This window comes from Pyrgilauda ruficollis, unplaced genomic scaffold, assembly GCF_017590135.1.
Source record: "Pyrgilauda ruficollis isolate IOZ18807 unplaced genomic scaffold, ASM1759013v1 scaffold60, whole genome shotgun sequence".
Lineage (NCBI taxonomy): Eukaryota > Metazoa > Chordata > Aves > Passeriformes > Passeridae > Pyrgilauda > Pyrgilauda ruficollis.
This window is the reverse complement of record NW_024527711.1, coordinates 1,645,231-1,672,717: the sequence shown is the minus strand read 5'-3', so window position 1 is coordinate 1,672,717 and position 27,487 is coordinate 1,645,231. Positions and strand designations below refer to the sequence as shown.

Below are 27,487 nucleotides of genomic sequence, written 5' to 3'. Positions count from 1 at the left end.
GTGAGGCACTGGCACAGGTTGCCCGGAGAAGCTGTGAATGCCCCATCCCTTTAAGTGTTCAAGGCCAGGGATAGGGCTTTGAGCAAGCTGGTCTGGTGGAAGGTGTCTCTGCCCATGGCAGGGGTTTGGATCTAGATGATTTTCAAGGTCGCTTCCCTGGCGTCACAGAGCGGAGCAGCCCCCGCGGTGCGGCGCCGGCTGAGGGCGGACATAGACGGACATGGCGGCCACAGCGCTGGGGTCCTCCCATCCGCACGGGAGCGCTGCGTCGCCCCCGGCCGAGCCCTGCCGTGCGGCCGCGGACTACAATACCCAGCATGCCCCGCGGGGCCGACCGGAAGCGGCCGTGAGCGGGCGGAAGCGGAGGGCTGGGGCGCCATGAGGGGCGTCGGGAGCAGCGGTGCCATCCGCGCCTGGGCCCGCCCGCTCCTGCTCCCGATGCCGGCCCGGCTGCCCCCGGCTCCTCGCAGAGGTGAGAGGCGCCGCAGCGCCGTGCTGCGGCCCCTCGGGGTGGGTGGCTGCCGGTGTCGGGTGAGCCGGGCCGTGTCTGTGAGCGGCGCTGGGGCTGCACAGGGCGCTGGCCGGGCTCGGTGCGTGGGAGCGGCCGCGTCCCTGGAGCGCTGTGTGAGGGAGCGCTGAGCGCCTTCCCTCGGGGCAGGAACAAGGGGTGAGTTCCACGGGCGGGAGCAGCCGGGTGAGCGGCGTACGGGGCTGTCCGGCCGTGTTCGGGACGGGAGGAGCTGCCGGGAGCGCGGAGGGGCCTCACCCAGAGGGTGACGGGTTGGTGGAGCCCCGGCTGGGAGAGGAGCATCCAGTCGAGATCAACCCAATGAAAATATCCACCTATGTGTTTAGAGGACAAGAGCAGTGTGTTTAAAAGCTGGGACAGCTCCATAAAAACGATGTTATCAGATGGTTTGCATTATTTGTATGTAGCATTTGGTGCATCTTAACTCTAATATTGTCGTTAATAATAGAGTGCTGTGGCTGGTTTAGTTATAGCCAAATCTTTATAGTATAAGATAGCACATGACTTGATTTATCTAGTAGCGACAAAAAATTATAAATTCCCTGTTGTTTAAATGTTATAAAGCTTTTGAGTCAAGATCTGGGTAAGACACAGAATCTGGTTAAGGCAGAGAGCCAGCAGTGCATATAGTTTCAAATAAACAGATTAAGAAGTAACAGGGCTGCTTAGATAACAAAGAATTAATGAGAGCAGAATCTGTAATATGTGAAACCACACAAACATAAGGTGAAGAGAAACATATGCTTGAAATAAAAGTAGGAGAAGCAGTGAAACCTGCTTGTGGGAGGGCATGTCATAAAGATCCATGGAGTGGATCTTTAACTAATACCTGAGGCTAACTAATACCTCTTTAGAGATTAGGTATTCCTAATATCTCAGGTATTAGACACAAACCTCATATCCCTTTACTGCCCTGTTATGTTCCTGGTGAACCAAGAAATTCATCCATCATGAAAATAAGACTTGCATACATTATTTTTTTAATTGTAGCTTTATGTTCACCCAAGCCACTGAAAATGAGATATTTGGACTACATATAAGGAGGAAATTCTTTACTGTGGGAGTAGGGGGGCACTGGCACAGGCTGCCTGGAGAAGCTGTGGATGCCCCATCCCTGGAAGCGTTCAGGGCCAGGCTGGGTGAGGCTTTGACCAGCCTGGTCTGGTGGAAGGTGTCCTTGCCCATGGCAGGGGGTTGGAACTAGCTGATCTTAAAGGTCCCTTCCAAACCAAACCATTCTGTGGTTCTGTGATAAAATAAAAAGCTGTTGGAATTAAGGCTCAGCGATTTAAATAAAACACCAATGAATGCTTAATTGCATAAAGTCATTCAGTGTTTTACAAGTGCAAAAATTATTTAAGTGATGTTTCCCAAATATTATAAAACAGTTGGCTGTGGGGTTTATTTGTGCTGTATCAGGATGCTTGTCTGTTGCACAGCTACATGAAAACACTTCAGACAGATCTGTAAGTCCTGTTTAGTGTAAATTCCCTGTGGAAAAGTGTTGATGGTTTCTGGTGGGTGCTGTAACCCAGCTTTTCGTTGCAACATCCATGCAGCTTTTCTGTGGTGGAAGAAATTAAGATTAGTGTATTGCATAATAAGACAATCAACCTAAGATTAAGGCATGTCTGATTATTTCCAGGTTTTGCTGCCACGTTGGTTAGGAAGTCATATGATGTCAGAAGAGTTGATATCACTCCCCTGGAGCAGAGGAAGGTGACTTTTGATACCCATGCTTTAGTGCAGGATCTGGAAGCCCATGGTAAGTGATATCAGACAAATAATTCAAAGGAAAACTTTTAATATTAAGTAGTGTAACTTTGAGTGCTGTCAGTTTTCCCAGAGTGCCAGTACCCAGTGGTGTAAAATGTTTTGGGAGCCTCTTGAGCAGGCTGGTGAAGGAGAGACGCCTGATGGTGTGCCATACAAGCAAGTAGGACATTAGATTTACCTCTTTGGTAGCTGTAGGCAGGTTTATGTGGTGTCTTCCAGCTGAGGAACAGAACACAGGTAACAAATGTAACAGTTAAAGACTTCTATAGCAACAATGAAGCTTTTCAAGAAATTCCTTCTACTAGCCTGCTAAGAATAACTGAAAGGTTTTTTCCTAATGAGAAATATTTTCAGCAGCACGGTGCTGTGATGCATTCTCAGTGCCCACTCTTCTGTTTTGAGTAAGACTGGCTGAAGTCAGATAAAGAGTCCATCCAGCCCTGGGTTCTGTCTCCTGGCAGCAGCTGAGAGTCAGAGCCTGCAGAGGAGTGTTATCACAGGGCAGATGTATGTCACACATCCCCTTGTGCTTTCCAAGTTTCCAGTTTCTGTCACCCTGGAGGTATTTTAAATCAGTGGAGAGTTTTAGTAACCTTCAGTGGAAATCTTTTCACAAATTTATGCAGTCCCTGAGCCACTATAAACTGATTACTATCCAGAACATCCTTCCTCATGGAACTTCAGACATCCACACGTATTACTTATGCAGAATCTGGCATCTGTGAGGTGAATTTGATGCCCACTCAGCTCTTCTGTGGGAAGGAGTGAACATTTAATCTCTCATGTCACTCATGATTACGCAGACTTCTGTCATATTGCCCCATCGTTTTCCAAAGAGAAGAATCCTAGCTTGTTGCATTTTTCCTGAAGCAGAGGATTTTCCATATTTTTGATTATTCATGATGTCCTTCTCTTAATATTTTCTGCTTCTGTCACATTCCATTCCATTTCATGTTTTCAGGGAACAGTGCTGGCATTACTTGACAACTGAATTTCCTATGGATTTGCATAGTAAAGTAATGTTATGTCTGTTGTGTTCTCTGTTCCTTTTCCTAGTAATTCAAAGGGTTTGGTTTGTTTTATTCATCCCTGCTGAGCTTTGAGCTGATGTCTTCATCAGACTAGCAACTATCTTTTTAAAATCCCAAGTGACAGTAGAAACTTTGTACAGTCAGAGGTTAGGATTGTTTCCACTATTTGGGTCTAATAATAATATGTGTCAGTAGTTAAAAGATTAACAGTAGTCTGCTTACTATGTTTATTTTTATCATGCTTGTCAGACTAGACAGCCTGCACTTCCCTACATCTCTCTAGAACTGCTTTTTAAAACTGGCACTTGCATTTTTCCAGTCCATGGGAAACCACGATAGGCTGTGAAATGTGACTTGTCCCAGGAACTGATTCAGCTATTTCTTCTTCAAGTTCCTTTAGAACTTGTGGAGTGAAGTCTGGTGCCAGTTGTTACTCAGTTTAATTTGTTATATAACTTCTACAAATACTTCTACCATGGTAACAGGTCTGTATAGGTAAAACCACAAAATTAAGAGAGCCATTTTAGTTTTTCTCAAATTTTCAGGCAGTTTTCAGGCTCCGATCTCTTACCTATATAAATTTTTCCTCATTTTCTATCTCTCACAAAACACAGTCATTTCTTGCTGTGGAGGAAGAGCAACATAAGGAATTGGCAAGAGCTTAAGTAACCCTGAAAATTCAGGGAAACTGAAGCAATTCTGTCACACTTCATAGTGGAAGGAAGCTGTCATAAAGCATGTGTAGTTTTTTTAGACATATAAACCAGTGGTGCACCTGGACAGTACCAGTATTTTAGAAGGGTGCAGTGGCATAAGCCTCTTAATATGTGCCTTGAAAGTGTTTTTCAGTGTTAATTTAGCCCACTTTATAAGATGGGGTAGTTGAAACACAACATAGTAGTCACATTGCTGGAAATAAGTCTCATGGGCAAAAGCTCTCACCACTTCACCAGATCCAGCTAAAATAAGAGCAACTTTTTTCCCCCAGTATTTACCATATGTTGTCTGTAACACTTCAAATTTACACCAAGCTACAAAGTATACTTTTTATCATCAGAAAGCAGAAATCCCAGTTAAGAGTTCATTCTGGAGGCAGTGGATGCAGCAGTTTAAGAATCAGTTTTGTATATGTTCCTATCTCTGCAGGACAGTCCAATATATGCAGAATGCCTTGTTATTATTCTATAGAATGCATGCTTTGTAGCTGCAGGTAAGTTTGGTTTTAACAGAATTTGTGAAAGTTCATTATGAAGTGAAGTTTTGCTAAATTATTTTTATAATGCATGAACGGCTGGATCTCGTATGAAGAAATTTGGTCTTTCTGTCAGCTGCATGTCTAGACTTTCAGTATATTAAAAGGTGCTGGGCTTCAGAATTTTGCAGCATTAAGTTTGTTTTTTCTAGCTGAAGTCACAGTGCCTGGCTCCTGGCTGTCAGTTCTGAGTCATTGTGTGAATTCCCGTGTGCTGCTGTAGTTAGGTATGACACTTGAGTGTCTCTTGCTCCTTAACCAGATTTTTAATACCACCTTAACTTGTCATCCTTCAACTGTCCCCAGGCTTTGGGAAGGAGCAAGCACAGACCATCGTGTCGGCGTTGATAACCCTGTCCAATGTCAGCTTAGACACGGTCTACAAGGACATGGTTACACAGGCCCAGCAGGTAAAAACTCATCTAGCTGTCTAGCTATAAAGGCTCATGTGTGCATCTTTAAAACACAAGTGGGCAGCTCTCTCTAGTACTATAAACACTTCCCTGTGCCAGGTTTTCCTAAGTTTCACTTGGGATTTTAACAGATAGGCCCTGACCAGCTTCCACTGAAGTCTGACTACTTCATTGAACACAATGAAGCTGTCACAATTCCTGGGAAGACTTCAGTTGCATTTACACTGAGGAGATAATATGCCTCATACCATCTTAAAATACTAATTATCAGTACTGACTACACTATAAAAAACAATGTTTCTACCTAATGCAATTCCATGCAAATTCTGTTTAGGATGCTTTGCATGTAATAGGATTTCCAAAAAGAAAGATTTTCATTTTGATGAAAAAAAATCAGAGACAGAAGTTCTTGTTTTCTTCTGAGATTTAGAAGGGAAAAAAATGCTAGACAACTTCTATTACAAGTAAATGCCAGTAAGATAAAATTTTTTTAGAAGAAAGGCTTAGCAGTTCAAATAAAATAGCAATGAATGCTTAATTACATTAAGTAATTGAAGAAGAATAGCACATAATTTCAGCTTGCACAGCCTTCTGGAGCAATGATCAAAACTGTTTCCATGCTAAATAGGATGGTAACTTCCATATGCTGGGAGAAGGAGTATTGCTTTCAGCATTCTAAAATTCTGAGTTTCTTCATTTATTTTCTGGTTTGGGTTCTTCCTTTGTAGTGGTTGAATTCTGAACTTGTTAGTTCAAACCCCAGGAAGGCTTTTCTCAGTGCTTTTTAGCAGTGTTTCACTTCTGTCCGTCAGACTTCGAAGCTGGCACTATGATACTCATTAAGTCTTTGGCTTTCAACGAGTTTGTAGGCAAGAAATGGAAGTGCTTAGGAAGAGCTGCATTCAGATCAACAATTAATGCTTCTGAGGCTACTGAATGTTCACTGGAAGTGGAAGAGACTGCTGGAGTGACCTGTAGTTTCAGGTCTATTTCATTGCTACTTGGAACAACACCTCTGGCCTATTTGCTTAAGTTCAGAGTTGGTGTATTAAAGCAACAGAAAAAGCACAAAATTCTTGAGTCTTTCAAACAAATTGCTGGTATTAAATTGTCTGTTTCTGTCACATTCTTGTTAGAGACACTCCCCGCTTTGGGCTTTGCAGTAGCTAATTTAATCGTTTCAGACCTAAACATTTTTTCTTTACTTGTCAGAAAGAGTGCACCTTAATCAACAGCATGTTTTATTTTTCAAAGGAAATAACTTTACAGCAGATAATGGCACATTTGGACTCCATTCGAAAAGATATGGTCATCCTGGAGAAAAGTGAATTTGCAAACCTGAGAGCAGAGAATGAGGTACTAATATATATTTTCATTAAGCAGTTTAATTGCAGTATTTGTTGTGTTTTACCTGGTGTACAGTTTTGTGGAACAAAATATAAATGTAGAAGTAATTCTGGATACTTTCATCAGAATTGAAGAGTCTGTATGTTACAACTTCAGAGATCACATAAAAATGTATTTCACTTGCTGTGACCTGCCTCAGATGTTCTGTAAAGGATTCTAAGATGTGTACATTTTTTTTCAGTTTCTGTAATTTTATTTAAGGGTAACTGCTAGTTTCTGGCCATTAACCATGTAGTGCAGGTAGAGGAGTCAGCCATTCCTTTGCAATAATTTAATTAATTTGGTGATTGAGACACATTTTGCTTTTACTTCATGGTATTTTGGTATTTCTCTGCTGTCTTTAGACTCAGAATAACAAGATCATCATTGTTACAAAATAATTCCTTTATTTTGAACAAAATTCCCAGCAGATTATATATGCTTGTACATCCAAACACATTAGTTAGGATATTTAATCAAGAACAAATTGACCCATTGGGAGGAAAAATGGAGAAAGAATAATTGCATGGATGCAGTGATAACACATCACTGATTCATTTGGTTAAGTTTCCTGAATTTGTAAAAATCTTTTATTTTTTTCTTCTCTGCACTTAGAAAATGAAAATTGAATTGGATCAAGTTAAACAGCAGCTAATGGTAAGTAAACAGCAAGTACCTGCACACTCCCATTAGGGAAAATAAGTTAAGTAGCTATTTTCATAATCTTAATTTGTTTTAAAGACTGAAACCGGTAAAATCCGAGCTGACAGCAAGCTAGACATAAACCTGGAGAGGAGCAGGGTGACAGATATGGTGAGTTGGTCTGTGAGATGCCCTTATTAGCTCTGTGTTGTGTGTCTGTTGCTATAGCTGTGATTTATTTTTTATCCACAGTTTACAGATCAGGAGAGGAAACTGATGGAAGCAACTACAGAGTTTCATAAAAAAGTAAGTATTGAACAAAGCAGAATATAGTTGTGCATTGCATGTTCTGTAAACCCCAAACTTTGGTGAAAGCTAATATGTTTATGGGTGTGGTAAAGCAAAAGGCCAGGCTCTGTCACTCAGGGCTGTTGCAGGTGTTTCTTGCCTGTGGGATTTACACTAAACTCCAGTCAGCAGAGGGAGGCATTCCAGCCTCGTCCCTTGCTTCCCAAGTGCTGTCGCAGGCTGGCACAGCTGGGATGTGAGCTATCATGCTTCCTTTTTCCCAGTGTTAACTGATGAGCTGTATCACAGGGATGGTGCAGGTGCCTACAGCCAAGCAATTCAAGGGCTGGAGGTCTCAAAGCTGCTAGAGGACACCAAAGTCTATGGGGCTGAAGAGGGACCATGTCCCATCTTGAGCATATCTTCTGTTTTTGTGATATGCCTTGTGAATGTTTAAACCTTGGTTTTTCAGAAATGCAGGAATACTGTTCTGTGTGCTGTAGAGTATCTCCTTCAGGAGGCACTGGCACATCAGAGACAGAATTCTGTCATGAGGGTGACAGTGAGACAGTGGCACAGGTTGCCCAGAGATGTTGTGGACTCCCCATCCATGGCAGTGTTCAAGGCCAGACTGGATGGGCTCTGAGTAACCTGATCTAGTGACAGGTGTCCCTGCCCATGGCAGGAGGGTTGGAACAAGATGGTCTTTAAGGTCCCTTCCAGCCTAAGCCAGTCTGTGATTCTATGATCATTGAAGTTTTCTCTTTCATTGTCTCTATCCCTTCAGCAATCTTCCCAGATTGTATGAAGCAAGTTTTTCTGTCTTCTAAAGTCTCTTAGCAGTGATAGGTTGGAAATGTTCTTGTTTCTGGTAGCATGGTTTTTCAGTTCAGCTTTGGAAAGCTGAAGGGGCTAGAGACCGTTGTCTAATATATGCTGTCTTTTAATATTTCAGGATGCAAATACCAACAGCATTATCTCAGAAATCAGTAATAAAATTGACACTGAAATAGCTTCCTTAAAAACACTCATGGAATCGAATAAACTTGATACCATTCGCTATTTGGCAGGTATGTGACAGGCAAGGAGGTGAGTACTGGTACTGGATTGTGGCTGTATAAAATTCTGTTCAGAAGTATATGGTAAATGAGGTCAGCTGTAGCAGCAGGCTACTGGGATTGGGTGGAGATCCTCTCCCTTTCCCCCTCCAGCTGGAAGAAATGTGACAGAGAACACAGAAGAGCTGGGAGCATGCCACCATGGGACTAGGATTGTGCCCAGAACTGGGATTAGGATGAATATGGACATGGTTTAAAAAAAATTAAAAGCCTAAATGCCTTACCCAGTTTGACAGTACCTCTGCTTGCTGCAGCAGCCATTGATGTGATGGAGTTGCTACAGAAGTTTTGCTGAGGTCATTTACGTTACCCTGAAGGTTTGTTGTCATTCAGGACTGGTCTGAGAGTGACCAGTTCTGCCTCCCATTGAGTCTCCACAAACACAGAGTTTCTGTGAGGCAGGACTTGTACTTTCCACTGCCAAGCAGAACAAATTTCTGCTTGTTCAAAAACACAGTTTGAGATTAGTCTTCTCAATATGTACATAACCAGTGAAGTTTTTGTTGTGTAGGAGCTGGATAAAAAGAGTAATGCATTATATCTGGAAGTGAGAATAAGTTCAAAGAAAAATGTAATTAGCTTTATTGTAACACTAATTGAAACAGCAGCATAACAAGTCCAAAAGACAACTCGTCAGGCTTGAGGACTGCTGCCGTGTTTGAGAGCTCATTTTCAAATTCATTGTCATTTTGATTCCATGGCAAATCTGGGATATCTGATGTGAGCCCTGGTCTCCTGTAGCGCAGTTTCCAGTAGCTGGGTGGCAACAGTACAAGCCCCTGTAGCCTGTGGTGCTCTGAGGTATCCAGCTTAGTTGTTGGGATGTGTCCCTGAAAACATGGCTCCTCAGGCTGCTGCACTGGGCCTCCCATCTCAGCACTGAGGCTGTGCTGCTGAGCAGGGCACGGCATCTGAGACCAACCATTGGCTTCTGGAATTGTTCTGTCGCACCTGCAGCAATCTGGGAGCTTTAGGAGGCTCTTCTCTAGAGTTGTTAATTCTTCCATCTGTTTGCAGCCAATTTCCTCTATGGATAAAGTGGTACAACAGCATTCAGCTAATTATCTCCTTTCTTTGTGTTTTGGTTTTTTTTAACAGCTTCAGTGTTCACTTGCCTAGCAATAGCACTGGGGTTTTACAGGTTCTGGAAGTAGATCTACATGGAATGACTGCACTAGATACAGACAGAAAAGGCCACCCAAGCAACACCACTTGAACGATAACCTTGGCACCTTTTGGTTTTGATATTCTAACTGTATAATAAAAATGCTTTCTGAATATGTAACACTAAAGATCAAAATAAGTGGGGGGGAAGTAGCCAAATAGTAATATTTCATTGCCTCCTATTCAGTACTGTATTTGTTTCAAAGTATTTCTTACACTATACCAGAAAGTTTCCTGATATCTTTTAGAATTAAATCAGTTTTCTTTCTGGAAAATTCTCACTCTCAGCTCCTTTCAAAATGGAAATATTAAACATTTTTATATACTCTAGAAATGGGAATACAATTCCCAAATTAGAGTTCCCAGTATGGGGATGCTAATACCAGATTTCAACCTACCTAATCTGACCCAAGTAAATTAATCTTGAACATAGGTTCGGGATTTTGCTGCCAGTCTGTTCCTCAATTTTTGATGAATTGAAGCTTTGGGTTTTTTTAATTGAAACCCTTTGGTGTTCTGAATTGAAACCCTAATCACATATCTTCATATGTAAAAACACACTCCAGGGCCTTTACTAAAGAACCCTTTTTTTTTTCCTTGAAAACTGATTTACATTAATTCAAAATCTCATGTACAAAATGTCTCTATAGATTTTTGTTTGTATCTCCTGCAATTTCTGTAAGCCCAGAGGTCCAAAGAAGGAGAAAACTTCTCTGTCTTTGCCTTTCCAAGGGGAAATGCCTTCACTCCCAGCAGCTGTGTGGAGTCCTGAGACAGATAAGTGCTCTTAACTTCCCCCATCAAGTAGTGCAGAGTATTTCCGAGAAACCTGCACATATTTTCTGGGCATAGTATCTGGCTTTTAAAATGGAAATACTCAGAATCTCAGTGGTGCCAGGGTGGTGGTGGTGGTGATCCTCCTCCCCCCTCCTCCAGGCTCTTTTGTAATCCTGTGGGACACACTGACCCTCGTGTCTGACACTGCCTTCTGCAAGGACTTGACAGCTCCTGTTGCAGAGTTGCAACACAAGTGGCTGCCTTCCAAAAGTGAAGCAGTTCCATCTTACTGAGTACAAGTGCATATGCTTGGTTTGATTCTTTTAGTATAATACATTTTTTTTAAGTCTTTCTGGATTAACTTTGAAGTAAGAATAGGTCTTTTATGGGCTAAGGACTATTGTAGTACTGAGTACTGGCAATTTTTTTTATTGCTGTTTTATTCTGTTTACAGTTGAACTTCTGGTATTCTGCCAATTCTTATATTCCCTGAATTAAATTATTTATCATCTTTATTCAAAAAAATAAAATTAATTTCTTATATTTGCTGTCTGACTGAGAATTTCTGCATGAAAGTTTAGCACCAGTGGTGATGCAGGAAATAGCTCATCTGGTGCAGCTTGTCACCACCACCATTTCACACACCCTGAAGCAGGCTCTTGATGCAAGGCATATGCTGTTAAGTCAGCATGCCTCTCCTTCATGGTGCACACAAAAACATGGATTTTTATTTTTCAGTATCTTTGAAATTCTCAGAGATTAAGTTTTCTTTGGTACTAAGGAGAGGACAGATTAGGACTGACACACTAAAATAATTATCTTCTAAGTCTCAAAATGAGGGTTCCAGAGGGAAAATAATTTCACAATAGCACACAGCTGACAGAAAAGCTTTTATATGTGTAGTCATTAAATGGTTTTTAGGTATGGGGTTGTCCTTTCTAACTACAGGTTGCTCCCTAACTTAGTAAGCCCTTCAGCCCTGCGTTACACTCAGAGACCAACTGCTGCAGGTCATGTGGCACCTCATAAAGGAGTCACTTCCTGCCTTTAGAATTACTAAAGATGAAAATCAAGGGGCCTGGCACCTCTCTGCAGCTGAGAAGCAGTTCTCCCATCCACTATTCAGCTTCCACACTAAATATGCCAGGAGGTAATGTGCACTTTTTCCATCCTAAGGTGGCAGTACAAAATAGACCAGTGAATGGAGATACATTCCTCAGAATTACGAGGCCTGTGACTTTCTTGTTTTTAGGCCAGAGAACTGGAGAAGTAAAAACCGTTCAGTAAAAGGTGGGGTAGAGACCCACAGCTCGTCTGTAGAGCTGGGCTGTGCAAACACTTGGCATTATCTGGAATATTGCTTTTGTACCTCCAGTCTGCTGCCCCTCCTTTGAGGTTCGTTCCTCAGTGTAGATGCACGCCTCCTGGGCTGCAGGCTGACTGCTTCTTTATCTTCGTCTTTGCGAGACTTGGTCATTGTCTCAGCTTCCTGAAACCAAGAATACTGCAGCCATTAAACAGGAACCACTGGAAGGATGTGAAAATCTACGTCTGGGAGTAACCACAGAATACTGTGTTCAGACTGAAGCTGAGGGCAGAGCACAGTCCAGGGGCATGGGATGGCAGCACAGCAGTGTGAGACTTGAAGGTCCCCTGGCTGTAGCAGTCACTCAGCCACAAAGGCTGCTTGGTTAGAAGGGGAAAATTACAAAAAAAAACCTGCCTAATGAAAAATACTTACAAAGAAAATGTTTGCCAGCCTGGCAATCACAAGGCTGAGAAGCAGAAACATCCTTGAAAAAGTGCAGCTGGCCTCTCTGAAATACAGCTGTGGCACCTAGCATCCAGAGCCTGAGATTCCACCAAGAAGCACAAAAACAAAGGACTGCAGAGGCAATTGACTGAAAAGGTGGAAAATAGTCTGGGAAATAAAAATGCTCTGAAAGAATAGAAGCACCATCATCTATTGCCATCCATTGTACAGGTGAAAAATAAAAAATTAGAAACATGATCACCTACTGGCAGCTTGCAGTGTTGGTGTCCCCTTCCCTCTTATGTCTCTGTCATATAAAAAGAGCTTAATTTTTAATTCAAAATAGAACCTCTGTCTTAGAACTTCTAGTGCTGCATGTACTGTTCCTTTCCCTAACAGACTGAATTCTCTCCATGAATTTTCTATGAGATCTTGGGCTCTCATTCAGTATGCCTGACTGACTCCAGATGCCGTGACATGGATCAAGTCCCTGTTACTGAATTTGTCCCGCTCTGGGGACCCATGGTAGGAATCTCTACTGCCGTGCAGGCTGGGACACCTCTCCTGAAGCACCGCTCGAGTCTCAGACACCAGGTCTCAGCCGAGGGAAACTGCCAGTCACTGGATATGCAGTATGGAAGTACTCAGGATCAGCCCACTCCTTAGGTGAACATTAAGATGAAGAATAGCAGTGCTTCTCTGCCAGGATTTCTCAGGGAAAGGAACCAATACTCTTTCACAGCAGAGACACTGTCAAGGCCAGACGAGGGCTCCTGCTCACTTCAGCATCCCGAGCTGAAAGCTGTAGCACATTTTCTGTAGACTGTGCCCTCTGATAGAGGGAACAAGCACACACAAGCAACAGGCAGGGGCCTCTGTGCCAGGCCCGGGGAGCTGGTGGGATACTCACCTCGGAGGCAGCAGAGGCGGTGCGAGTTTTCCCCCGGCCCTCTCGGAGCTGGTTTATCTCAGCACGGTAATCATCCAGCTGGCTCTCCAGCTTCTCCCGCCTGATTCGCTCATATTCCAGCTGGGCCTCCAGCTCCCTCACAGCCCTGCCAAAAGCAAAAGAGACAAGCAGAGCATGAAGTACATCCAAAGCTGCCCTGGCTGCTCCACGTGGCGCAGTGCCTTTGCCAGGGAACAGGTCAGTCACGCAGAAAGCAGCGCAGCACGCCTCACGGCAGCTGTGCTCAGGCTCCGGACCCTTGGTGACAGCGCTGAGCAGCAGCTTTCCCTGCCCGGCTGCCAGCGGTGCTCAGCGATGGCACCACGAGATGGAGCCGTCTGCCCGCACACCGAGCCCGGGCCGCGCTGCCTGTGCCCGGGCCAAGCTCCAGCTGCGGGGGAGGGAGAAGTGCCCAAGCAGCAACGAAGTTCTTATGAAACAGAGAAAAAGCACAAAGCCGGCAGCATTCTGGAAAGGTCAGGGGCAGCCTTCTCATTCACATCTGGTCCTTCTACATCCTTCCTATTGATTGGCTTAGGCACGGATGAGGAATGCTCAGATCACAGTTTGCATGACTGGCTTATACACAGTTGCACAAGATCTCACTGGCCACACCCTCAAAGGCTTCTAAATTATTTGAGATTCCTGGAACTGTTTAGCTGATACATAATTCACACATAAACTGAGTCTCTGCAGTTGAGCTGGCTCTCTTATGTATCAGGATGAATTATCACAGCTACAAGGATGGAAGCTCAGTAAAAGGAAAGGGGAGATATCTGCCCTATGCATTCAAACACAGGGCGAAGGCTCTCAGCAAGAACTACCATGTTTCCATGTTTCCCTGTTTCTCAGAGTAAGGAATTCCTGACTCAGGCCCTTTGAGCTACCAATCAGCCTTACTGACACTGCAAGAATGGCCTGTGCTCAGGGGACAGCTGACTTCTTCTATGCTTCCAATTAAAGAGGCACAGCTCCCAAACTGTGTGGGACACCCATGGTGACAATTTCCTGCAACGAACCCTGGTTAAAGCACTGTGAAGTGATTCACACCAGGCCTCTAACAGCCAAAAAACCTGGACTAAAGCAGAAATCATCAAAATCTGCTCTACAGTGGCCTTCCCAAGTGGCAACTCCTGCTTTTCATCTAACAAAATGGTGTTGTCATTAGGTATTTTATCAGTAATGAGGTTTTCTGGCCGACGATACAAGCACCTTGGGGTTTATCTACAGATAGGTACCCTGAGAAGGGTAGGCAGGTATTCTGAGAAGCCACATTTCTTTTCAAAAGAAGAGTTTAGAGCTAGGGATTCTTTCTAGCCTTCACAGGTGGAAGAAACCCTTCAGAGAACCTCACAATTTTTATAGTTTAGCCACACATGCCAGAGAAAGCAACACTACTTAAAGAGCCCCAGCAGAGCCTTCTAATAGACATTGTTAGTTTCTGAGCAGCTGCTCTATCCAAAATTAACCTCCCTGTCTGTCATTAGTCAACAGTGACTTTTCCATCATTAAAACCAGATTGCTCTGACCTTTTAATGTGGGCATCAACACTTAAGCTGGTCACTCTCCTCTAAAACCAGGAGAGACACTTCTAGAAGTGATGAATCTCATCCTGAAGTACATGTCTAATTTATGCCCGGGAAGTGCCTACAACTCTCCAAGAAGCTGAAAAAGGAGCTCATGATAACTAACTTGGACAGAGGTGTCTGTTACCTATTGTATACATATCAAGTTGAACAAGATGGACTTTCAGCATAAGCTGAGTCAAAGAGTGACCTGGAACCAGATGAAATCCTGACCTCAAGTTTCCTGGCTCAGATATGGCTGTAAAACAAAGTACTTAGTTGCAATCTGTGACACCTATTATCTGCTTCAGATCCACACAGATTGCTAAATCTGCTGTCTTCTTCACAGCATATAATCCCCCCAGACAGTCTCCTCTCAGTGACCAGATAAAGACAGTGGTTTGGGTTGGCCCTAACCCATGATGGAGGTGGTTATCTACAGAGACTGAGAACAGAGGGCAGCCAAATCTTTGACAGGCAGACATGGAGACAGGCCTGTCTTTGGAGGCTGCAGTATTGTTAAATCTCTACATCTCTGATAGACTTTTCTTTGAAATGTAGACAGTCTGCCCATCAAATCACCTGACCAACCTAACAGAACCATTTGATTTAATGGAGACATTGAGAATTAGACCTTATGAACAATGCTTCACATGCAAGGCCAGGTTTGCTGATAGTTGTTTTTTTCCCATCTCTGCTGTATATGCACTTCCATCCAAGCCATGCTAAGACTTTTGCCTATATTCAGATTTCCTGAAGGACATGCATGTCTTTAGCATCCTCAGAGGAAACAAAGCAGCCAGAAGCTATCAGACCTACTACACACATCTGCAGAAAAACCTGAAGACTGAAGAGATGATCTCGCACAAGAATCATGGACCTATCAAACACTTGTGTTGTGGGGCTTATCCTGGTGGTAGAAGTTTAGAAATAGCCAGACAAATTGCTGCAGTTCATTTCTTTTGGGCTGGTTGAAGTTGGTAAGTGGAAAAGACAGAATGGCCAAATGCAAATTTGAGTGTAAATCAGCTTTAAAGGAGAATTTAAAATGGGTCCCACAGAGTTAAACATTAGCAGGGCAGAATGACCTTACTTCTCAACTTTCCTTTCTTCTTGTCTCATCTTCCTCTCCTCTTCAGTTACTCCCCCCAGCTGTCTGTAGTTGTTGTAGGCAATTTCTAGAAGTCTCTGAAGTTCTTTAATCTTGTGATAGGCCCTTACTGTAAGACAGAGTTCTCCAGGTAGGTAAAATGCAAGAAGACAGTCATGCTGAAATCCAATAGTGTGGAAAATAGTCTCACAAACGTGAGAGCAGAAATCAGACTGCTCAGCAACACTGAAATACACCTGACACCCACACAGCAAGCAGATGTCAAAAACAAATAGCAACCCAACACTGTTGCACCAACATGGATTAAAATGATATAACAATTATGATCTGATTGCCCTCTGCTTGCTTTCTAATATTCCACAATTTGTTTCAATGCTCAGTACTACAGATATCCTGTCAACCATCTCTTAACAAAAAAGATCAGAGCTGTTGGCTGGGACTGTCCTAGTTAGGACTATAATGTCTTGATAACATCTTTTGCAAACAAGAAATTATGGAAATAGAGTGCTTACTGCGTGCATTCATTTTCTCTGCTTTATCCAGGGTTAAATCTTCTTTGCTATCTGTACTCCCTTCTACACCATGTGTTTCAAAAAACTTGATGTTGTTTGCATCTAGTTCTTCATCACTAGAGTTGCTGTTTCCGGTTCTTGGTGTCAGAAGTTCCACAGCTGCCAGGTGGCCAAATCTGCACAGAGAACAGTTAAAATGTGGAAAAACACGTGTGGTAGAAACTCTCAAACTGCCCATGTTCCCATTTATCAGAGGGATTTCAGAGCTAAAGAAAGCACTGTACACACACTACAACTATCTGTCTACTTTTTGTAGCATTCTTATGGCATGAGCTCTGCCTCGATGGGATCTTATGGCAATGGCTCCTACATCAGAGGCATCTCTTTCATTTGCAGGGTTTCTTAATTGAATCTCATCAGAATCTGCATTATTTTTATTAATGCAAAAATCAGCTGGCCTCTGCTACTTCTCATTTACTTTGTACAGCAAACTGTGAGCATACGGGCTCAAAACTGTCCTCTGGCAAATGAGCTAGTTTTCCTCTTTTGTGTCTGACCTCACTAAAAATAAAATTAAATTAAGTCAAAATTAAAACCTTTTGTAGTTACAATATTATAGCTACAATACAGCCTTTCTTATCACTCAGAGCTGGAATTCATAGGCTTGATCTGTTTTTTTCTCCATCGCTGAAAATCAGGATTAACTCCAACAAAGCTGACATGATATTGATACTCAAATAGTAAGTAAATAAGTGTCAGAGCTACAGGATATGTACTGCTACCTCTTGGCTACATCCTTTGGAGTCTCTCCAGCATCATTTGTAATGTCACAGTCAGCTCCCTTTTCAACCAACCACTGTAAGCAATGGACATGCCCCTGTTCAGCAGCTAAGAGAAGGAAGGCATACACAAGTCAATTATACACAACTGAAGTGTTTCAAACCTAAAATGTCCTCCTCTTGTCATTTTTAGACATGTCAGAGACTGGGTTCACTAAGACACTACAAGGGAGGTACTATTTCCAGAGGAGCCTCTGTGTCAAGATGCTGACAAACACTTGGGTACACACAGTTTTGGGGAAGAGCATGCAGCGTGGTTGGTGGCTCTTTCTAGTTCTGGAAATGTACTGGCAGCTCTTGCTGAACACGAGCTAAACTAAACTTGCCCAGTCTCATGTACAAAGCACAAGACACACAAAAAACTGCTGCCCCAGTAAGAAAGGCGTGCATGCCACAGTTTGGCAGCCAAGCTCTGTCACCTCTCCCTGGCTTTGGGCTCACAGCAGTTAGACACAGCTGGCTGCCCCAGCCTGTGGTGTGTGTGCTGTGCCTCAGGAGAGAGAAGCAGGGCCTTGTGCTGGAGCTGAAGGTACAGCATTTCTTGGGGCAGACACTCAAGGCAGCAGCTCTCAGCAGCATCCTAACACAACCCTACTCATATGATGTGCCATGGCCACTGCTCCCACCACATGGTGCCAGGAACAATGTCTCACTTATGGAAGATGGTATTTGGCAAGTCTAGATGAAACTGTACATTGATTTTTCTCAAGGAAGAGTAAATCCATTTCTTGACAGCACTCCCTGTTGGATATTTTTATTTGTTTTCTCACTGAGAAAAGCAAATGAAGTTACAACATCAGCATGGAAACACTGGGGATGAAATAACTATAGGTCAGTATCATTCCAAGAAAAGAAAGTGGGATTTTAAAATAGCTACATATCAGTTATTTTAATAAGAACTTCAATTATGTTTTTTAAAATTCTACTATATATCTAGTCAAAAAGAAATGTAGGAAATTTGCTAAAAGCATATTACAAAAATGCTTCCCTCTTTCTTTCATCTTTTGTTTCTTCTTTCAGACAATACTGTGAAACCCCAAACACAAAATAACCAACCATTTTTTCTGTAATGCCAGCAGTCCACTACGTGTCAAAGTGTCAACCAGAAGTTTACCTTTCTTCACAACATCCTACCAAATTACTTTGTTGTAGTTTTTACAACATATCCCCACAGTACTGATGTGTTCAGGAAATAAAGTCCCAGGCCACAATACAGATCATTCTTATACTTAGCCAGACAGATGTTTCTGAAAGCCACATCTTGCCTGATTAAAAAAAAAAGATCAGAACTATTTAGTTACATTAAACTAAGTGAAAATTAAAAACTTTTACAGCTAGAATATAGCCTTGCTTATCACTCAAAGCTGGAATTCATATGCTTGATCTGTTCTTTCTCCATCACTGAAAACCAGGATTAATTCCAACAAACCTGACATGATATCGATAGACAAATAGTAAATAAATGTCAGAGCTACTTAGTTTTCCATTTAGATGCTGATTTCTCTTCACTGTAAGCTCTTTTTCCTTGACTTGAGCTTGGTTGTATTGTTTTCAAAGTGACCCATACACACATGCATTACAAAATACGGGGTTTGGGGCTGCCTTTCCAAGTCCTTAAGAAATGAGATGCTGTTTTTCATTACGTTTATCTGATAAGCAGCCACTTGAAAAACAAAGTAAATAAATCAACAACAAAGAGTAACAAGCTGAAACACAGATCATATTTACTGACCTTTGTGCAGGAGAGTGGATCCCTTATCATCCCGCTCATTAATGTTGATTACTCCACTTCTCACTAGTCTTCTAACCACTAGTAAGTCCCCATTGAAAGCAGCATCATGACCTGGGAAAGCTAAAACTGAAAATAAAAAGGCATATGTTTCCAAGCAAATGCCAGCAGTTCTACTGAATATGCTGGTATTTGTCTCACAGCTCACCTCTCATAGCTACTTATGTATGAACATTTCAGAGGTAGCAAGGATAATGCTCCTTAATCAGCTGAAATGCAGCTGTGTAACCAGCAGTGCTCACCAGACACTTGACTAAACATGTCTTAGTTATGGCTACAGGCATCTCATGCAGTTAAGAGATTAATTTCACTGACCTGAAATAACAAGTACACCTTCGTGTACTTCTGCAGAATTACATATAATGCCTTTTTAAAGTGTATCTTGATCCATACTCACCTTCCTGTGTCTCTGGATGTTCCTCCTCTTTTTCCACACCATCAATATATTGCAGAATATTATCTTTGTAGAACCGTTCAGCCAAGTCCCTTGGAGTCTCTCCATGGTCATTCCTGGCTTTCAGAGCGTGCGTAACGCTGGCCATTTTCCTGACCAAGAACTTAAAGCAATGCAAGTGTCCTTCCACTGCTGCCAGATGTGCTGCAGCACAAATGAAACAAAGGGTGCTAGAGCAGAGCCCTGCTGCCCACTGAGAAAGCAACGCTCCCACCACTGGTTAGAGCTGGCCCATCTACCAGCACGTGAGCCATCCAACACTGCACAAGGGGAAGAGCACCTCAGCTGAACTGTGGATGTTCAGCTCCCACCCAGGACACAGTTCAGCTCTAGGCAAAGGAGGTAAAGCTGCCAAGGCTGGGATCTGCAAAGATGATTCCCTGGTGGAGCTGACTGCAGGAGACAAAACAGACTCCCAACAGAGCACCGAGGCCTAGCCCAGAGTGCACTGCTGGGGCCTCACTTCCCCAGGAACATGGATCTCCCTGCTGTCCCAGAGATACTCCTTACAGGGGGACAGCAAGCACTGTCCTTGATTAGGAGCTAAGGCCATTTCTGCTTTAGGCTCTACTGTGCCACCACAAACAAGTTGCATCACACCCTTGGTTACCTCACCCATAAAATGAGAACAGTGACAGGTGCTTTACTGGACAAAATATTTGAAGGTACATTCCTCACCTGACCTTTAGGCTATGCAGAGGTTTACTTATTTAATAATGCTACAGTGCTGGGCCTATAACAACAAAAGAGGTGCCAAACACATGCTGACTCGTTTGACATAAGTAATAGCCTCTAATCCCATTAATGAGAAGAACTTGCCAAATAAATGCTTGTTATGATCTCTCGCTCCATGAAAATGCTCTATAGCAGCTGGCTGATGTTCTAGAGACAAAAGGATTAATTCGTCTCCAGTTAAGAATCTCACTATCTTCATAAACAACAATGTACACAGGACCCAAAAAACCCATTTTGGCAAACACAAATTCATTTTTGGCATACACAAGCAAACCATACTATATACAGCAAACCAAATCATCCACAGCTTTCCAGAGCATAATTGCTCTACAAGATTATGGACAATGGTTTTACAGCAAGTTGACAATACCCCTGTACAGATGATTGTTTAAAATGTGAGCTTCACTGAAATAAGGGCAGTTGTTGCCATTGTCTGAATTTTAGTCAGTGAGTTAGGTTCTCAGGGAGAAGGGAAAAGAAGGGTACCATGCTGAAGGTAAGTCACCTAGTGAAAAACTGACTCAACCCTCACGAATCCATTTTCAGATACCTAAAATCTGTTGGTGTCCCAACTTCTCTGTGTTTCATCTTGACTTTTATAAAATCAGACTAACAATATTCACTCTTCTCAAAGCCACAAGTCAAAAAATTGTGTCTGTGAAAAATATTTAGAATAGGTTTGACTAGTGAGCAATAAAAGAAGCATGGACGTGGCCCAAAAATGAATACACAGAGAAAGCATATTGAAATGTTCAGTTAATAAGCACAGCCCATTCTGTGCTCATTGAATGAGACACAATTTTTTTTTTCTTCCAAAATATTGGCAAGGAAATTAGCAAAGATAATTAGACCCCCTTGCTATAACACAGGTATACAAAAGATGCAGACAGTTTTTAAGTTTCAGGTGCCTGGCACTGCAACCTCAAATAATTTCTTCCAGTATTCTCTTAGGAAAAATTATTGCACCGTTCAGCTAATCTTGAAGCTGACATGTGTAAAGATAATTTAAGTTCACTTCTGTTACACAAGCAGACAACGAGCTGGTTTGCACAGTACTTCTACTAATCTGTTACTAGCCATGTTCCAAAATATCCTCTTTCCTTTAGGAGATAACATGATCAAATGAAACAGAACAAAGGTTGGAAGATCAAGCTTCTGTAGATGTCAAAGTACAACAAAAGCAGTTTTCTCCTAACCATTTAATACAGAGCATTTAAGTAGAACTGCTCTGGCATCTGCTTTCTCTCCACAGAAGTCTGTTATCAGGGAAGTGTTCCCAAATGCAAATAAAGCTGCCTTCCATGCTGCCCCCAGGGTGCCTCACATCCTGACCCCTTATTGCTAATGCACCAGATCTCCTGCTGGGATGCAGGAGCCTCACATCCTTTAACAAGACCCAGGTTTGCAAAACACAGCATGGCTATCTCTTTCCTAGGTAAGTAGTCCTTAGTAGAGGATAAAAGATTTTAAGAAGGGATTTATAAAGATAACTCTGTACAAGTTATAGAGAAAAACATATGCTCTTTGGAACAAAAAATGTGACAAACTATTAGAAGGAACATGCTAAAAGGGAAAGTATGCAAGGAGAATCCAAGACAGGAACAATACCATTAAGCTTACAGAGGATATTGTATGTTAGGCAGAGGGATACTGGAGAAAATACAAAAAGCAAGGAACAATCACTGGCAAATTTTTATGCTGAAGTGAATACACTGATAATTACGAAAAGAAGTTACAGATAATCCAGAAAAAGCAGTATTCCAGAAATCAAGATGAAGAAATCACAGGAAAATGAAAACAACTGTTTTACAAAATCAGTTAAGAAACAGTGGGATACAAAAACTTGCATGCAAACACACCAGAACCTCATCACACTGGCACCAAGTCAAAAAGTAGCATACAGCAGCTGAAACTGCCTCCCCCTCCACCTGTCCTTCTCCTGGGACCTCCACTGGCACATGAGCTCCATCACACACACACAGGAGATGCTGCTCACCCACTCCCAGTCAGGCTCAGCCTGCTCCACATCCCAGCATTTGAGAGCTCTCAACCCTGCTAGCAGCAGCAGGAAGTGAATGGGATACTGCCATCAACAGAGTAACACTTTGGATTTTATAAATCCTCCCATCATTAGAAAAATGAACTATCTATGTGGATTGCATGGAATCAAATAGCAAATGTTGCTGCTGTGAATTAGTTATAATTTGCTCATTCATCACATTTCACAACAACTGTAAACAAAAGGCTTTAAAACATATGATTTATCCTGATATACCTGGAAGGTTTCCATTGTTATCCACATCATCTACACACGCTCCCCATCGAACAAGAAGCTGCAAACATCCCAAGCGACCGTGAAAAGCAGCATAATGAACAGGTTTCCAGTCATTCCTGTCTGAAACATTTACATCCTAGAATGAAAGTAGCAGGTTAATTCATTCACTTCTGAATCCTAAGACACAAGACAAATTTTATATATGGGAATCCGCTGTTCATTGTGTTAAATTATTTAAATCAAACCAAATAACATTTTCCGAAGTTCATGCATTATATGCAGTTCCAGTTTCAAGACAGGTACTTTTCACAGGTTCTTGCTTTTACTTAATACACTTAGAAAAAGTGCATTTTTAGACACGTTTTTATCATCATAATGACCTGAATTGGTCATTATTCCTTAAATATGCATCTGGGCTAATTTTCCTCTTTTTTTAAGTTTATGCCTTCTTTACTACAGAAGATTTTTAGAACTGCAAAAAATTACCATCACCCCAGTACCTGATGCTCAACTAACGACATCCACAGCAGAAGGTGATTTACTCACACTATTGATTCTCCCTACATTTTTTGATCACGTCCCTAAATGTATATCACAATCTAAAAAACCGGGAATTTACCCACGGAAGAAATCCCCCCACAGTAATTAATCCACAGCCCTAAACGTCAGTTTAAGCGAGGGAGAGTTTTGCTCGGGAGAGGCTTGGGGAGTGCAGCGGGCCTGGCGGCAGGAGTCTCACCGCGCCCGTGCGCAGCAGGGTGTGCAGCGTGTACGAGTGCCCGTGGGCTGCAGCCAGGTGCGAGGCCGTGCACCCGCGCTCGTCCCGAGCTGCTGCGTCCGCTCCGCTCAGTAACAGGGCCTGGAAGAAATGCAAAGAACACGTTCATTTCACAAGATGAAAAAGCAAACATTTCCCAGAAGGATGGTTTATGATGACCAGCAGGATAACTCTGGGCTGACCTCAGGGGTCTGGTATTGCACAAAACAGATCTGTTTGCACAGACAGCGCAAATGAGTGCTCAGCTTTGAAAATGACTAACTTAATTTGACATGTCAAGACATCAAGATGAGCTACTCATAGCTCCCTGAGGGGCTCCCTCAGCTGATCTTCATAATGAATTTTTCCAGTATTAAGGTCTGTTCTACTAGTTTTTGCTAGTGAGGATTTGCAGTACCTGCATGCAGGCATCCTGCCCTCGGATGGCCGCCAGGTGAGCCGCTGTCCAGCCTCTCACAGTCACGCGTGCGGTGTCAGCTCCATGCCAGAGCAGCCACTGAAGGCACTGCTCAACAAAACCAAAGGGCTTTTTATTTAACTATTCCCATCGTGTCTCTGAGGCACGTTTCAGCTAGAATTTATCCAGCAAAGTTGCATTTCAAAACAGTGTTGGAATACTTCCTTATGGAAATAGGAGACCCCAGAGCATGCCTTAAACAGGTATTTGTGCAACAGGACGTTATGGGTAAGTTATACTTTCCAGGATTCACCCAAGGGTTCAAAATGTGCAAATAACCTACTAATTCAGATCTTAGCATCAATGTTACAGTATGACTTTAACATTTTACTTTTCCAGATTTAAAATGTAATCTGTGAGAGTATTCATATGGCATGAGGTAAAAGCACTGGAAAAACAATGCAAACATGCTCACATGAATTCCAGCTAAAATTAATGGCAGGAAAAAATCAAGACTAAATTTAAAGACACATTTAAATTATTAGGCTTCTTAGGCATATGTAATCCCATCTCTCTTCTCATCCTTCCGTGGCCTAGTTTTGTTTTATTCATCTTTTTCCAGCAGATATCATTGCCTGCAACGGAAAGCTTTATGAAATATCCAAAGACAGCTAGAGGAACAGTTAGAACCTTTTATTATATATTATTATGATTTATTATCTTCTTTCAGGCCATCTTACAGCTTCCTCCACTATTTCTGCCAAGGAGCTTAGTGACAAACAGATGACAGATAATTCAATAAAGTCTAACAGACTGATTGCAAAGTAGGAGAGTCAAATGAAAAATGGCAGAACTTATAGAGGCAGAAAGGGTAGGTAAGCAATCTGGTTTTGGGGCTAGCATGATGATTAGCATTTTCTTGACAGTGTCTCTGCATTCCAGAAGCAGCTCTGCACTTAACAATTCTTGAGTCTAGCAAGAACTTAATGTTTTTTCTTCTGGGACATGGATGGCCTTGCTGCTTCAAGTTTAGATTGCTGTGGACAATGAACAAGGAGGCTGCAAGAAGAAGGAAAATGTTGTGCTGAACACAGCAGTTCAGTCTTTCTGGAAGTTTAAAATACTGATGCAATCACCTGCTGATTTCTCTACCATTATTCAACATTTTCATTTATTAAAATAAAATGTATTAGGACTACTTCTATGGAGAATGAGGCATGGGACATTGGTAAGCAGAATGAACATATTTTCATGTCACTATTCACCTGTTTCAGTCACCTTCAGAACATTTTACACATCCTATAGTTTTCTAGGTGTCTCGAGAGAAGGCGAAAATGCAGTAGAGACAAAAGAAGGTCATGAGTCTGAAAGGGAGGCCATAAAGCACATTTTGCTCAGAGTAAGAAACCAAATGATTTCACAAAATACAGCAGAGCTGATTAGGTAAATTTCCTGGGTCTTCAGAAAGAAAAAAATAAAATCAAAAATCCTGTACTCCTGCCCTTGGTGAATATATTTAATAAGAAAAACAGGCAAAGATTATTGATTTAGTCTGATCATAGCAATGTTTGGTTCAGCCTCTCCCAAAGAAGGAAATATGGACATATAAAAGCCCAGCTATGCTATACAGTAAGGTAGTGTTTTACCTCCAGACTTCCCGAGTGGGCAGCACACTGCAAGGGTGTGAATTTGTGAACTACATCCACCTCATTAATACTGGCTCCACTTTTTATCATCGATGCAAGCTGTTCTACATCGCCAGCTTTCACTGCTTCATGCACACTAGTGTAATTTTGCTTCTTCTTGACAACTAGTGAGGAGTAATAAAAGGGCATTAGTCCACTGCTTAAATCAGCAACATTTAAGAGACAGAGAATGTGTGATGAATCAAAAAAATATCAGAGTTGACATTCATGGCACAGAATCAAACTCTAAATGTAGAAGCAGTAGGATAAAAGAAAAAAAAATCTTCTGTCACCAAGCCATGGTATCAAATGACATGGGTTCTCCCTTCAGGCCTTTCCACTGATTAACCACATGACTGGAAACAATGAGAATTACATATCCAAACAACTTGCAACATCTTGATACCTTGGCAACACTTGTAAACAGAAATATGAGATGTAAGTAGATCTAATGGCTAAGGGGGCTAACTTCAGATACCTGAAAATGGAAGGAACCTAAACCAATTAGTATTCACCTTCTGCAGTAGTCATCATCCCAGTACCAAAATGCACCAACACTCTGATTACATTTCACACTGCTGGAAGTCCTGAAGAATTGGGCTACTGTTTAGCAAGTCAAGAAAGCATAAAACTGAAGGTCTCAAGGTATTAGTGCCTCAGCTTCTCTGCCTGTGGAGAAGAAATAGTAGTAGCAGTTAACACAGTTACACAATTTGAGTAAAAAAATATTAAAGAATATAAAAGAGATACTGCACAGGCGTGTTTGTCATATTTGTAAAAAGTCACTAGATATAATTAAAAACATCCTCTGCAGTTTATCAGTGCCTATTTTCATGTAATCTGTAGTATGATAGTAGAGCTCGGGTAGATTTGGGGGTGCTACAGAGAGGAGGGGGGGGAGTGGAGCTCCAGCACTCCAGTCTGACAGCAACACACCCTGTGCATGCTGTAACACACCCCTGGGTCCTGTGTCTCACCCCACCTCCACCTCCCCAGCTTGGCAGGCTGCATCACTGCCCTGCACAAAGCTGAGAAAACTTCAAAACCAGGATTCCATCCTGCAAAACACTGTACAAACAAACAGCAGCAGCACAGAAACACAGAAAAATTCTGGCAGGAAGGGGCCTCAAGAGGTCATCTAGTTCATGTTTGAGTTGTTTAGGTTATTTTGAAGAACAGTTTCACCATGACATAATTTTCCCCCAAGGAAGAAATTGCTCATTATACCAAGTGAGGGTTACAGACTTCAGCTGAATTACACAACATCACAGGCAGGCCTGGCTCATTACACTGCTCGGCAAAGTTCTAGTGTGTTTAACACAATGTTTCAGTACAGTTCGAGGCAACTTTTTTTTTTTTTTCTCTCTTTTTTTTTCTTTTTTTTTCTTTTTCCCTTAACCCAGAGGATAAGCAAACAAGGCCCACCAGCAGAAAGAATTTTGTCTCCCCTCTCCCCCTGGATACCTACTACTGCATGAAGACAAACGCCAAGGGTGGGTGGCTGCACTGGCTTCTTGGCACAAGACAAAGGTGGCAGCCTGGGACTGAAGCTCAGAAAAAAGCTGTTAACATCAATTCTGTAAGAAGACACATTGATGTTGAAACCGAAGGGCAGGCTCCACAATTCTAGTGCAATTTTTTTTTTTTTTTTTTTTTTTTTTTTTTACCAAAAACTGTTATCAAACACTTGTTCAATGTTCTGGGAGAAAACTTTGCAGAAAGAATTCAGTAAGCACTTTGAGATCGGTACCGGCCGAAAATCCAGTTAAAGAGATTAAGTGAAGAAGGGCATGGCTCGGAATAGGGAAAGGCACAATTCAGGTGTTGCGATGTTTCCGTAACACACAAACCCAATCCCCCGGAGCTCGGCTTCGGCAGCCCCAGCGCCGCGGGAGCCGCCGGCCCGACCCGGCCCGACACGGCCCGACCCGCCGGGGCGGAGGCGGAGCTGCCAGGCCCGGGGCAGGGGGAGGGCCCGGCCGGCCGGCGCCGAACACCGCCTTTCGCCAAGCTTTTGGTGGCTATGGAGCCTCCTCAGTGCTGTGTGTGCATCCCGGCGGAGCCCCGTGCCACAGACCCGGGGGTTCGGGAGAGCCCGTCCCGCCCCGCCCCGCCCCACAGGGCCGGCCGCGGCGAGGGGCCGGGGGAAGGAGCAGGCGGAGGAGGGGCGGAGCGGTCTCACCGGCCGGAGCGGGGCACAGCCGCCCCTCGCAGCACAGCGGGCCGGCAGCTCGCCGCGGTCGCCTGGAGCAGCTCCCTCCAGCTGCTG

At 42.8% G+C, this 27,487-nt stretch overlaps 2 protein-coding genes across 5 annotated transcripts; one reads left to right on the top strand and one right to left on the bottom strand.

Annotated features, from left to right (window-relative positions):
• The first annotated feature begins 341 nt into the window (after positions 1-341).
• CCDC90B (coiled-coil domain containing 90B) lies at positions 342-10,919 on the top strand. Of its 3 annotated transcripts, XM_041483656.1 has the most exons (10): positions 479-667; positions 2,175-2,294; positions 4,483-4,546; positions 4,895-4,998; positions 6,256-6,357; positions 7,003-7,044; positions 7,129-7,200; positions 7,282-7,335; positions 8,273-8,387; positions 9,534-10,919. In XM_041483656.1, the coding sequence occupies exons 4-10, from the start codon at positions 4,978-4,980 to the stop codon at positions 9,587-9,589; spliced, it is 462 nt and encodes a 153-aa protein (XP_041339590.1). In that variant the 5' UTR covers positions 479-667; positions 2,175-2,294; positions 4,483-4,546; positions 4,895-4,977; the 3' UTR covers positions 9,590-10,919. The 3 variants fall into 3 exon arrangements, with proteins under 3 accessions (XP_041339588.1, XP_041339590.1, XP_041339589.1); XM_041483654.1 differs by lacking the exons at positions 479-667; positions 4,483-4,546 and adding an exon at positions 342-472; XM_041483655.1 differs by lacking the exon at positions 4,483-4,546.
• Positions 8,396-27,026, bottom strand: ANKRD42 (ankyrin repeat domain 42). Of its 2 annotated transcripts, XM_041483651.1 has the most exons (13): positions 25,734-27,026; positions 25,180-25,343; positions 23,534-23,641; positions 23,098-23,217; positions 22,359-22,494; positions 19,292-19,492; positions 18,838-18,963; positions 17,049-17,154; positions 16,267-16,442; positions 15,737-15,863; positions 13,040-13,184; positions 11,746-11,865; positions 8,396-9,462 (listed from the first exon to the last, which is right to left on the bottom strand). In XM_041483651.1, exons 1-13 carry the CDS (start codon positions 25,750-25,752, stop codon positions 9,430-9,432), a joined length of 1,581 nt encoding a protein of 526 aa, XP_041339585.1. In that variant the 5' UTR covers positions 25,753-27,026; the 3' UTR covers positions 8,396-9,429. The 2 variants fall into 2 exon arrangements, with proteins under 2 accessions (XP_041339585.1, XP_041339586.1); XM_041483652.1 differs by lacking the exons at positions 8,396-9,462; positions 11,746-11,865; positions 13,040-13,184; positions 15,737-15,863; positions 17,049-17,154 and having other exon boundaries at positions 16,281-16,442.
• Between the last annotated feature and the right edge of the window lie 461 nt (positions 27,027-27,487).